General features: G+C 37.8%; 1 protein-coding gene across 3 annotated transcripts in view; it reads right to left on the bottom strand.

The window, feature by feature from the left end:
- CTBP1 (C-terminal binding protein 1) overlaps positions 1-13,895 on the bottom strand; it is a 236,084-nt gene that overhangs the window by 174,910 nt on the left and 47,279 nt on the right. For all 3 annotated transcript variants that reach the window (XM_039550318.1, XM_039550319.1, XM_019287097.3), the window contains exon 2: positions 6,807-6,965. In XM_039550318.1, the coding sequence (XP_039406252.1) occupies positions 6,807-6,864 (58 nt within the window). In that variant the 5' untranslated portion in view covers positions 6,865-6,965. The remainder of the gene's footprint in view (positions 1-6,806; positions 6,966-13,895) is intronic.

Genomic DNA, 13,895 nt, shown 5'->3' with positions numbered 1-13,895 from the left:
GATGAGGTGTGGTTATGTACTGGATTCTGACTCAATCTATGATATTACATACACAACTATTACAACCCTGTAAAATCAGTGTCATGCTATATTATTTTCTGTATTTAACACTGTCTTTGACACTAAAATTAAGAGAAACTACTCTGACTTTACTACATTGTCAAGATGCAGCATTCTAGATAGATCACAGCTGAACATATCTGCTGTCATAAGCAAGCAGTGTTTTATTTCAAAATGTTATTCAATCAAAATGTGACAACACAGATAAAATGCATAATGCTGGACACCACAAAATTGCAGTTTTTCTTTACAACATCCAAAACTTAAATAAGTGGCATGAATGTTTCAGCAGAACTTAAAAATCTCAGTGAGATTCTTTTCTCCATAGATCTTTTTCTCCTCAAATTTTCTTACTGAAGTAATGCTTTTCATTAGCAGCTACTGTTTAGTATCATTTAGGGCAAAATGGGCTTCTAAGCCAATTCTCTTTTCATACAGCTTGCACTGTTACTGTAATACCTCTGCAACATTGCAGTACTGAAGTGGATGCAAATCCAAAGGCTGCCTAGAGGACTCAGGTTGCAAAAGCAGGTTACTGCAGCAAGCCAAAGGAAAGCTAAAAAACACCTTGGGCTGATATTAAGGGCAAAGCCAAAAACCAAACACAAGCCTGTGCATAAGCATTTCAACTATAATTGTAATGAGATAAAGGATGCTTTTGCAGTAGGGTAAATATAACCCAAATATACAGATAATTTTCCTTTGGAAAGTGGCAAACGATCTTGTTATGTGAAGATTCCTGGTAGCACCATTTGTTATTTTATTATTTTATTATAGTCAATTTATCTTAATCCTTAGAATATCCTCCCTGTTCTTTGAAGGCAACTTTTACATAATGCTCCATATTACCAGATATTCAAAAATACATTCAAAGTTCTTACAAGGAAAACACAGAAAAAGAGTGTTGAATTGTTAAAACATGTTTGTATGCAATACACAGAAGTGTGCATTTATGTTAAAAAACTTGTATCTGAATGTAAATTGGTTTACTTATAAAATATTCTTCTATAGGTCAATCATAGAAAACTCTACTTGCTTAAACACTTTCCTTTGCTACAGCTGAAAGGTCTGATGGCTGTTCCTTCAGAAAGATTTTGGTAGGTCTTACTACCTGATTCCTAATTTAATTTACACTGGATTGCTACAGAGAAAAGGAATTTACTCCAGTTCCAATCCTTATGTATTTGCCGAAGGCACTTAAGGTTAGAAAATCATATTTTTGCAAAGGTTAATTGGTACTTTATAAAGGAGCTACTTTGACTTAGGAAACAAATGATAAAATATTAGGAATCTTTGAGCTCCCTCTGCTGTCCTAATCCTTCACTAAGCCGCCTTCCGAAGTCTGTCAGACACCAAGCAATGAGGCAGCCCATTAATCCCTTTTTAAGAAACACTTGGCATATTTAGTATGCCCAGTACTAAGATCAGTACACAGGAAGAAAACTCTGTAAAGTACTCTGTGATTTACCATTGTCTGTGCATTTTATTATTTCCTTTCATTCTCCAATGTATGTAGCAAATGAGACAATGGAGAACGTGTTCAAATTTGGATGCCAGTTAAGAAAATTGATAGCTCTTGCTCTCCAAAGAACTTGACATCTGCAATTCCCACTTGCATAAGAAAGAGCTAAGGGCACTCTGTGGCAACATTTATTCCTCCTTCCTCTTATGTACAGATCAACTTACATGGCACAGAACAACTTTAGTAAAAATCCTTTTTGAAATTCAGGGAAAGCCCAGACCTTGCCAAAGTAGGCCATCTTTCTTATTAATATGCAGAAAACTTAAGTGCCTCATTCACAACTGCAAGGGCTCACATCACAGTTTACACAAACTACACAGGATCCATCAACGGTCATGAAAAAAACACTTGGTATTTGTCAATCTGGTACCTTCCACTTGTTAAGAAGCCAAGCTATTACATGCACAAGAAAAATAAATCAGGAAAGTGAATGCATTTTTTTTTTAACTAAGTCACTCTTTATTACAAGATTTCTCTATCAATTTGGGAAGACAAAAAATTCAATTCATATCCAGTTTTTTTCCTCTGCATTCCTCCTGGAACCACCAACATACTCCACATCAACTATGAATTGAAGATTCACCTTATTAAATCTCAAGCAGAAAAAAGAAGCTCTAAAAACAGAGATGTTTCCTTATAGGGAAAGAAAGCCCAGGCCATATCCTTGAGAAGAAACTATTCATTTATCATGCACTTTTACTGTCCTTCCAAGTGCATCACACTTGGGTATTTGCCAGTAATCAAACCTTCCCAAAGAAAGGCTGCCCTTCATAAAAGCAAAGATGAGAGATTTTATCTGAAAATTCAGAAATTCATCCCATTAATATGCACTTTCTTTTCCAATTTATGATCCTGGCCAACTCTTCATTTCTTAGGTAATAAAGCATCACTGTTAAAATAGCTAAAATACATTCCAGGTTTTCTTCTGAGCACTTTTTGAAAGGCAACATGCATATAAAGAATAACATTAAGATGAATACTAGTGCTGCATAAAAAGGAAAAACCAAAAAAAAGGAAATGATTGTTTGAGCATTCTGAGTGCTGCAATGCTTTTTGCTTCATCAAAACCAGAAGACAAAAAAAAAAAAAGAACATCTGTCTTGGGGCAGACAGGGTCTTCACAGACTTGTACTTAAGACTTGTACTTGGTACACATTGCAGTCTTTGCTGTATAAATATCACATGAGGTGCTCTGTGAAGCAATTCCTGGTTTCAAGCAATTGGGAAAGTCACTCAATTTTCCAGTTACATTTCCAGCATTGTTTTGTACTTTAATCCCTAATACCTGTGCAAACAAGCAAGAAGAAATGAGAGAAGCCCCTTTCTTCCTCCCAGTTCCACCAGCGTTCCCTAAAGCTTGGAAACCCACCAAAAGCAGTGTATAATCAATATATAGTAATATACTTAGAGATAATTCACAGTGTTCACCAAGCCCGTTCACAGATAATTCAGACATTCCCCCTGCATGCAGCCACCTTCTGTTCCTTCCTGCTTCATCTATTAGCACCCAGCAACTGCAACAGAAGTCAGACATCCCAAGGTAACTTCCAAGCAATGGTCAGTAAAACATACACACATTTAATTAAAGATTTCTAGAATATAAGCAAATAAACAGCATTGTTTACAGTTTGTTACAATATAAAGCACAATAATACCTTAATTAGAGATAACAACTTTTCAAAATGCCAAAAACATTTTGAATTTTTCAAATTACCCACAAAATGAACACATTTTATTTTTGCACTGTGACACTTCCAACTGTTCTGCCAAATGTATACTACTATAATTATGCTTTGCAATCACCAGCATCACCGGAGAGGGGGACAAAGAAAAATATAATCAGTAACTAATTAATCTTTCACATGTCTTGATACCATTTAACTCCAAGGGAAGAATCCGAAATGTTATTTTACAAATTGTGAAGTGAGTTTAATATTAGCATCTCAGAGTGCCTCGAATCAAGTCCTTATGCCTAAGCGTAATTCACAGTTACTGGTGGAAGTTAGAAACCAGAATTTAATACCTGGCTTTTTTAAGGGACAGACTTCTTTCAGTCTTGCATTGAAATGTGCACAAAAAAATGTACTTGCAAACAGCTTTGGGATTAAAAGCAAATATTCAATTTCATATTTAAGAAATCATCAAAGGGGATCATAGGTACCTCAGAGACAAAATCACTTACTCAGCCACATTAAGAGAGAACTAATTGCTCCCAAAGTAATAGAAACAGGGGCTTTTTTCTGTATTGGGTATCAGCTGCAATTTAGCAGTACTACCACCACACTGTCATTAGTTCACAGGCTGGTAGTAAATCCAGTGATGCCTGATCAGTTTGCTTAATTTGCATGATTAGCTGCTACAAGCAAGTGTGCAAGCTACCTAGAGGCACAGGAAAGCAGTCCAACTCGAATAACACTGTGCACGCAGTTACTGAACTTCCAAGAGCGCTTGTGATAATCCATCAATGCCACACAAAAAGCTCAAAGTCTAAAGAAAAAGCTGTGTGCAACCCTGTGCACATGTTCCCAATGTGAGCATTTCAATTTGAGAATCAGGCCCACAACACTCATTTTTCAGAAACTGAATTTCAACTAATTACCATCCCCTCCTCGAACAGATACAGACAGTGATGAAGTGCTGTATGGCACCACCAGAATGGCTCTTTATGGACAAAATAATGTGTTAATGTCTGCCCATCTCACATTATGTTCAAGAATTCATGAAAAAATACATAGTTAGTAGTAATTAGCAAGTTATTGCAGCCTATTTTTAATTGAACTTGCAATAGAAATAAAGTGCATCTTTAAAATATTCTCTTCCAAGGGAAAGTTCAAAAGAAGGCTATGTACAAACTGATGAACAGAAAAGCTGACCAAGAAGATAAACCACCTTTAATAGCTCTACAGCTCATTACATTCCCTGAGCTTTGTAAAACACCATGCATATTTTTAAAATATAAAATATTTAGGTTGTGTTGTGAAAGGTACATATACCAGAGAACAATTCTGCATAATTAATTTTTAAACCTGAAGAGGACCACATGTAGAGAAATGCCATTATAAAACAAACCAACCCCCTAGTTTTATCCTTTTTTACACAATTTGAAATCATCAGCCAGGGAAATGTGTTTACAAGCCTCAAAGAACATTTGAACGTATAGACACGCAAGAGCAAAACAGCTCCAGCATTTTGAAGAGCCAAACTGGGTTCCCATAACAATAAAATTTCAGCATGTTTCCATATCCATTGTTTCACCCCCCTCTCCTCCTGATCATCTTCTGCCTGGCCTTCCCACTCTATTTTTCCAACCTGGCTATTTGGTAAATGGGATTAAGGAAGCAGAGAGGTGGCTAAAAAAACCCCCTTTTTCTCCTACATTACTTTTCAAGTAGATCAATTCCCTCCATTGCATGGCCACACAGATTTTACCATAAGATGCAGTGATTTGTGCAGGGCTGGGAAAATGACGCCAGACAAAAGGCACTGATTAAACACCATCACTGGATGTGAGCACGAAGTCTGGGGGAAGCCACTGCTATTTCAGTCACAGTGGCTGCTGGTCTGTCACCTCTGTCCCTGGCAATGTTCCTTCCCACGTCATCACAGACTTCTTGCCTCTTACGTTGTTCTGTGCCTCAATATAATAAGGCCAGAAGGAGGCTGAAATTGCACTGAGTGGGCTGAGCAGCTCTAACTTCTGGCTGCCATCAAAAGGGACAGGTTTGTCATTCCTCCTCACAATTTGCTGATTCAGCTGACTAACACAGGCCAAAAAAAAAGAAAGTTAATATTCTCCATTTTTTGTTGAAGAGGTCGATACATAAACTCAAGGATGGGGAACTGAGACTGGGAACAGAGGAGAGGAGTATGCACACTCCTAGGCCACTTCTAACTGATCCAGCTGCAGACATGCACAGAAAGTGGGGGAGCCTTCCCAATTTCCTGGTCCTCCACAGTCAGTTCCCCATTTCTCTAAGCAGGGATCATTCTCCAGTGAGCAGGTTCAACTGGCCACTTGGCCAACCAGTCTAGGTGGGACACAACAACAGTCTGGAACTGGCAACCATGGGTGGCCTTGGCCAGTTTTAGAAGAGACTGACAAGGAGATTAATCACCCAAACTGAATGTGGAACTGCACCCTTTGATGCTTGGATGAAATGTCCCTTTCTCTGGCTGTGTTAGGCTAAACAGTCCCAGCAAATCTCACACTGAGCTTTTCCAACTGCAACTGCTCTGTCAGCTGAACAGTGACCTGGACTGAAGAAAATATGCCAACAAAAGGTGGTCTTGGTATGAGTTGCTTTCTCAGTGTAGCTCATTGTAGGGTCACACTCATATTGGCACAAAGAATGGGGTAAAAATCCACTGCCGGGGACTGCTCACACAACACAGCTGCTGGGAAAGGGTCTCAAGACCAACATGTGGAGGAGCAAATCTTAAACCTGCAGTTCACATCATTAGACATGATGCAGAGACCATGTACCCACCAGTCTTGACACTGTCTCCCATCATGTCAAAAAGAAATTAACTATTCCCTTATCTTCTATTGAGAAATTAACATTTTAATATAAAAATTAATTTAGTCCAGATCAATCATGTATATTCTTAAAAAAATTATACCTTATCCCTCGACCTGCTTTCATACCAGCTCTAAAGGCCCATTTGGAGAGAAACCAGGAGTGTGCAATTCATCATTTGTGACTTAAGGTAAAATGACAGACCCAAATGATTACAACTCCTTTCACTAGAATTCAGGCTATTTTTATTAATACTCATTTAACATTTGGGGGTCTCCTGCAATTTTTGTTTTGTTTTCATTTGACTTTTTACTTCCTTTCAAGGATCAGATACAAGGTGTTAAATCTATCTACATGAAGCAAGCCTGTAGAGAATAACTCCCAAGAGCACTATGTGGTCATCTTACCCTTTTGTAATTGTTGTTTTAAATAAACCCAAAATCTTTCACAGTGTTTGGGTAGAATGTTGTAAAATGCTAAGATGAAAGCCAACTCAACTGTAGAATAGGTCACACACTAGTTTCTTTTATTTGTCTAAATCCATTTTCACCCAAAAAAAAGCATTTGTGCACATTCAATGTTATCTCAACAGGAACTACAACTCAATTAAAAATACATTGAATGACCAAAACAAAAGTTCCAGTCTTCAGAAATATCAGTATTCCACAAAATTAACACAGTGAACATTAGAAACTGAAATGTCCAACCTTCAAATATGCGATCCAGACGTTGCCGCTTCACTTTGTGTTTGTCCATTAGAGACATAAGAGTGGAAGCTCAAAGAACGTCCCCACACAGCTTGGTGAAGGTCTTCTCACGACAGCCACCAGGCAGAAATGCTCAGCCTTTTATAAGCTTATTTCCACCTGTGAACAGAAAGATAAACTTTAAAATACATGATTTTTGGCACCTTTGTCCAGATGATCCAAAGATGGTCTGTATGTAATCTAAAGAATTTTTTAAAAACCCACAAAGTTCTTAAACCATATTAGGTAAACTGGTATTTCACAGCAAACTGTCTTCTAAACACAGGGATACAAAGCACACGGCACAACTCTGACAAGCCAGTATAGAAATGCTCCAAGACAGCCGCTGCTCTCTGCCTTTTGACAGTCAAATACTTTTCTGCCCTTCCACTGAACAAACTGCCAGTCAATGCAGATATCCCGGGAAGGCACACGTCCATATTCCCATAAATTGACAGAAACACGTTCACCTGAGATGAAATTGGAAAGCCACAATTTTGCATCCCAAAGCTCACAGTGAGAGAACATGCTCCTTTCACTCGTAACTTTCAAGCTCTTGACGATGAAGTAATCCAGAGTTTCAGCTTGGAAGTTGAAGGAAACCAAGTCAAGGGGCACAGATGCAAGGAAACGCATCCCAGTGACAACAGAGAATGCCAACATCTCTATAAACCAAATGGCATTTGGAGCAGGTTTATGCATGACCAGGCAAAGCTCTTTGGCAGCAGATACAGCCAAGGCACTTTTCAGATACCGTGTAGCTGGGCAAGGCAGTGTAAGGGCATTGCAACAAGAAGGCTGCATTTTAAGCCAAACCACTGAGAAGCAGGAAGGGGGGATGGGGAGAGAGGAGAAAAAAATCCCTCAATGAGAACCTAATCATAGCAGTAGAATATAAAATGCTCATGAGCAAGTGGATGGAGTAAAACTAAGGATACAGATGCTCTATAAAGCATAATCAGAGCACCACTTTTATTCGCCTTTAAATATCTGAGTAGACTTTGAGAAACAAATGCAGAGCACACTGTAGTACAAGCACGGTGCACACTAAAATGAGCCAAATAATCCACCTCCTTGATTCTTTTTATTCCTGCCCAACAGCTTTCAACGTCAGTGGATAGGATTAAATGGCCTTACAAGTGACTGAGCCTAGAAATCTGCTTGTTTCTTTCTAGAGGCTGAACTTCACTAAAACCATAATAGGCACATTTCATTAACATATGATCAAGATTCAGGAACTCTGAGTGAAATCATAAAGAAAAACATTTTGAGCATCAAGAATTGCACATTTGCATTTAAACTGTCTTTACCAGTACTGCCCTGCTTGGTGCATTTGGACTTTTAATAAAGTTCCTTCTTTGTGGGTTTTTTTTTAATTTAAAATGGAGTTAATGTGCAAGATTCATCATGCTTTTAACACTTCATTCAGCCTCATCCTCCTCTTCACTTCCCCTCCACACCTCTTTATCCTCAAATTCGAGATTCTTCGGCTGTTTTGCATAGTGTCTGATTCCAGCTGAATATAACATCCCATCATGAAGGGGAAAAGAAAAATTGATGAGGAATGCAGAATCCCCTTTTTTTTTACTTTTTACAAAACAAGAATGTTGCCATTTTAGAAATTCACTTTTACATTTCTCAACATTGATATTCTTCCAAAACATAATGTTCTTCAATATTGAACGTGGTTCTAAGATTGCACAAGCATTACATCAAATCTAATTTCATAATCTTTTTATAAAGATTATAAAACACATTTTTCAATTTTAAAAGCCAACTCTATAACTAGATAACCACCAGCCTTTGCTTAAGCCAGCACCCCAAACCTGCACACAGGATCAGCCCTAAACCAGTCTTTAATTTATTTGCTTATCACTTCTGTTTTTTAATCTACTTCCTTTAATTATCATATAGAAAGATCTAAAGCATGAAAGCCAAACCAGAATATAACAAACATTTTAAACACTAGTCTTGGTTTAAATTTTTATAGCTTATTTAATTTCCCATCTTGTAGAAACATACATGCCTGCTGGCCTCCTTGTGCCGTTTTGTTTATTCATTCAGCAAAAGATTTTTCCACTGTAGTCACTCTGCATACAAAGCTGGATGACAGCTGTAAAGAACAGACCATCTGTAACTATTGACCTACCACTGAAAGTGTCACCAGATGTTTCCTATCTGTCTACAGTAGCTTCAAAGCGTGCCATATAAATCAAGTATTTTTTTTGCCTTCAAACATTGTTTTAAAATTATTTTATTGATAGTAAATCGTCAAAAGTTTAAAAAAAATTGAGCAAAAAGTAAATTAACATGTTAACACCATTCTAAGTTGAATCCTCATACAGTTTTATTACACATCATGTTCTAACAGAACGAGCAGATGATGATATGGGAAGAACTTCCCAGAAAAACAAAAGCCTTATAATTGTGGAAGTGTTAGTTACTGCAATTACAAAACCACAACATGAATAATTGTACTTGAGAAATTCACTAAAAGTACAAGCACAGTGCCTAATGATCTAAAACCTGAACACCAAACACCAAATAGTATTTAAGACCAGACTTCTGTAGTTCAATGTAGTTTTAAGGTTAAGTGAGAATCCAAGTGATTTAAGAACACGTAGTGCTGATCATCTCTATCAAGTAGTACCTACAAAGCCATCTGAGGTACCATCAATGCCCAGAACCCTTTTGAGCAGTACACATTTTAGATCAAAATATACACTGTTGAAAACAATATTAGAGTTTTTCCTTCAGTTAAGCAGATGGTTCCAGTGTATTTTTAAAGAGGATCTGTCTCTGGGTATTGCTGGAACATTTAGCTCTTTCTTAAGAAAGGAAGAGCTTTACTCTGAGACTTCAAGATAAAAGGAAAAGTGATTCTCCAACATGTTTCTAGAGTGAGCAGGCTAAACCAGAAAATGATAAACAAGTAAGTCAACTCTGAATTCAATTTTCAAAACAGATAATACTGGTAATGAATAAAAGATAAGTATTAGCTGTGAGTGAGAAGATTTGAAGGAAGACCCATTCAAAAACCATGATCTCTCTAGAGAAAGAGGATGAGAAGGAAGCAAACTAAGAAATTAATTTTTTTAAGAGAGCAAAACAGTGGGCTAATTATACACACCCAGTGTATGTGTGGGTTGTGACAAATTCCACAAGATGAGGGAAGGGCTCCCCTCAAACCCAAAATGTTGCAGCATGCAGTGCTGGACCTTTTCCTTTGCATCAGTCTAATGGGAGAGTTTGGCATGTACCAGACTGTGCTTCAACTAGATTGGAACAGAAAAACTGCATCACCTCAGATTAGTTACCCTACTCTCAAAAGAGAGCCAGAGTATAAACTCTCCTGAGCACACACTTTCACTCATAGGCTACAAACTGCAGAAGGCTGATTTTTGCCCCACTGTCAGTTGCAGGCAGAGATTTGTAGACCACCCCAAATCACAAGATGAAGAATAAGAAATTCAAGACAGAAATGACATTCACAGAACAGACTGATAGGTCATTAGATGATGAGGCTATGAAGATTTGTGTTACCCTTGGGAATCTCAACCTTCACTTAACTTAGCCATTCTAACTTATGCTCCTTGGTCAGAAACTATAGTGAATTATTCAAATATTTTTTGTGTCTACCAACAACTACCAAAAAGTATAATATAAGGCTATCACAAGAAACATTATAATTTTACATTCCAAATTCCAGTGCCATCAGTTTTGATGATCAAAAATTAGATAAATTTCCAAGACAACCCATACTAATGCTTTACTTCTGCTTCCTTCCCATCCAAACTGATTACATCCCTGTTTTCCATCACACCTCACAAGCCTTGAAATGGCCAAGCCCCAGAAGTAATAAGTAAATATAATCAAAGCAGTTTTCCTCATGTTAGCAATACCTCAATTTTCCTAAATAATTATACATTTTGTTTTGCAGTAACTGTTTGTTTCAGTTAGTAAAAAGATTGTTCAGTGCAACCCTCCTGCCATGGGCAGGGAGGGACACCTTGCACTAGACCAGGTTGCTCAAACCCCATCCAACCTGGCCTTGAACACTTGCAATAAGGAAATCCCCACATTTCTCTAGGCAATTGTTCCAGTGTCTCATCACCCTCACTATAAAAAATTCTTTATATCCAAGTCAACCATACCTCAAAGTTCTTACTGAGAAATGGAAATGTATCTAAATTTCAAAATATTTCTGTAGTACAAAACAAAGTATCTTGTGTTTGGCAAAAGAGAGGGTCTAGTTCTGTTGATGAACAACAGAAAGTAAAATGACATAAAATTATATGAGAAATTTCTTTTATTTGAACATAAACTTAGAAGTGTATTTACTTAGCAAAGAGGTCAACTTTCTGAGGCTACAGCAAGAAATGGGCTCTAACGCTGGGAAAAGGAAAAATAAAGTTTATGATGTAAGAGAGAAACACTGCTTTTAAAAGCTCTACAATTTGTAGTTGAACCTTTCTAATGTCAGTAGCAGCAGTATCAGTTCTGTATAAAGCAGAAATTTTGGATCAGAGGACTGTTGTTTCATAATGGAAGTTAGATAATGCTTATGTCTCGAAATTATACAGTGTACTACACCTGAGCATGGAATATGAAAGATTAATATCTGACCTTTTTTTTTCTATGTTCCATTTTTAAAAGTATTATTTAACAGTACTTATCCATTGGAGTTTAAAAACTTTCCAATTAAAGATATGGAGGAACCTCAAGTAGGAGGATGAGTAAAAGAGGACAAAAGTCTTGGATGTTTCTTCAAAATGCAGCAGAGACTGCTACACCAACACTGGAACATCCTCTTCAGAAGTTCTGCAGGACAGCTTTTGTTCTCACATCTTACATCCTTTCCTGAAGATCCTGTGACTTATACTAAAAACTTCTGCAGTATGAAACCATCACATTACTATCACTGTGCTCAAAAATATTCCTGCAAAGATTCAAGCTACACTTAAAAATAAGTACGGCACATTGAGCAGAACAAAAAGATTAATTCCAGAAGAAAACGTATATGTCAGCCTTTTCTGGCAAAAATTGAAGTTATTCCATCTTGTCTTAGGAAAACTAATACTGAATTAAGAAGGAAATGCATAATTATATTTGCCTGTCAGACAATTTATCTTGCCATTAAGTATGGTTAAGCCACTTTGCCTTACCATTAGATGTCAGTACAGTCTAAGAGAAACTGTACAGGGAGCTTCAAGATCAATAAATTAATCACAAAAATTAAGCCATTACCGAATTAGACACCAAAAAGCATGTTAGCTACTCAGAAAGGGACTAAAACCCCAAACATTCTAATGACATTACCCAAATCTATGGTGAATCTATCTCAAAAAGATGGAGGACTAGAAAAAGTGCCTGAACAGGCAGTAAGCACGGTCCAAGGCTTGCTGAAAAACTCCCCCAGCCTGAAGACAATATGACTGAGTGGAGTACAACAAAGGCATATAAAATACACTCCATGTCTCAACTCAATGTCTGGGGAGCATACAGTGAAATAGCAAGCCAGAACATTAAAAACAACAGGAAGCTTTGTCACAGAGTATGTAACTAAATAGTAACATCTGGTGTCACAGGTACTGTGGATGCCCAAACCTTAAGTAGTTCATAAAAGGGGCAAGACAAGTTTATGGAAAACACATCAGTGGCCACTGATAGTAACAGCCACAGTACCAACCTAGGTCAGAAATCCATAAGCTGGTAAATGCCAAAGGCAGGGAAAATGTCAGTACATGCTTTGTTCTCACAGTGAGCAGTGACTGCACTGTGTTCCACTGACCAAATGTCTGTTTAGTTCAGCATCCAGCATTTGCCAAGAAATGAGGTGCTGCATTAAAAGAGCAAGAGCAGAACAAACAGGATACTTCCTTCGAACACCCACCGGTGGCCACTTCTGGAGCCAGAACACAGGAGAAAGGGAGCTGCAGCCCCTTCAACACATGGGCACCCCTTATATTCTTAGGAAATGCAGAGACACACCACAAAATGGACTGATCCAGCCACATGGAAAGTGAGGTCCACAGCTCACAGGGATGCACAAAGAACATCTTAAGACAAAACAAAACTCACACAGGTTAGTACTTCTAGCAAGTTAGTACTAACACACACCCAAAAGGTACTGCTGGAATCATCAAACTGACCATCTCTCCAATGTAAAGCTTAAGAGACATCTAGAAAATCATCATAATTTAAAAACTGCCAGTGCCATAGGCTCCACCCTAGTACATGGAAAGTGTCCTTTATTACTGGCTGGGCTTCCTTGGCTTAAACTTCCCATGAATAGACTTTCTTGCAGCTTTGTCTAGCAGATGGAAGAACTCCCTGAGGTTCTTTGCACAGGTACCTGTTAGGTACCACCAAGCCATCCCTTGGTCTACTTGCAGAAGAGACCAAGTTCCTTGATACTCTCCTAGGAAGTCATGTTTCTGATCCTAAATTGTGTCAAACCTGTGCATCCTTAAATTCAAGAGCAGGTCACTAAAATACTGTTTAGTGAGTGCTAGAACAACACGCAGCCTTGTAACTGCAGGAGCAGTTACATCAACAGCCAAAGCAGAACTTTTACCACTCTCTTTCACAGTCCTTGAATATATTCAGAGACCATACGTGAGATTAAAAGACTTTGCACTCACTTCAGCAGTTTTTTCATCACTGGTGCAAAGCCAGTTCTTTTTAGGATGGGGTTCTCTGTCCCAGGAACACAGCCAACAGTGTCTCCTTCTGTATTTATGACCCAAAATTTGAATACAATTTCACAGAATCACAGAATCATCCAGGTTGGAAGAGAACTTCAGTATCATCAGCACTTTTTTCTCTATTTATGAGTGAAGGTGTTTGTTCCTGTTGATAAAAATGTTCAAAATAAGGCCAAGAACACCCCTTGTCAGCATACCACTAAAACCAAGGTTTATGGGCTTTTGACATATTGTTGACTATTTTTTAATACTGTGGATTCCCTTTTGGACTATTCTATCTTTTTTAATTACTTTAGCACCAAATAAAATGCCTTCCAAAATTTAGTGTAATAATTTGATAATC

The sequence above is a fragment of the Corvus cornix genome, chromosome 4 (genome assembly GCF_000738735.6).
Source record: "Corvus cornix cornix isolate S_Up_H32 chromosome 4, ASM73873v5, whole genome shotgun sequence".
Lineage (NCBI taxonomy): Eukaryota > Metazoa > Chordata > Aves > Passeriformes > Corvidae > Corvus > Corvus cornix.
Note: the sequence above shows the minus strand (reverse complement) of the source record. Positions and strands in the feature narration are given on the sequence as shown.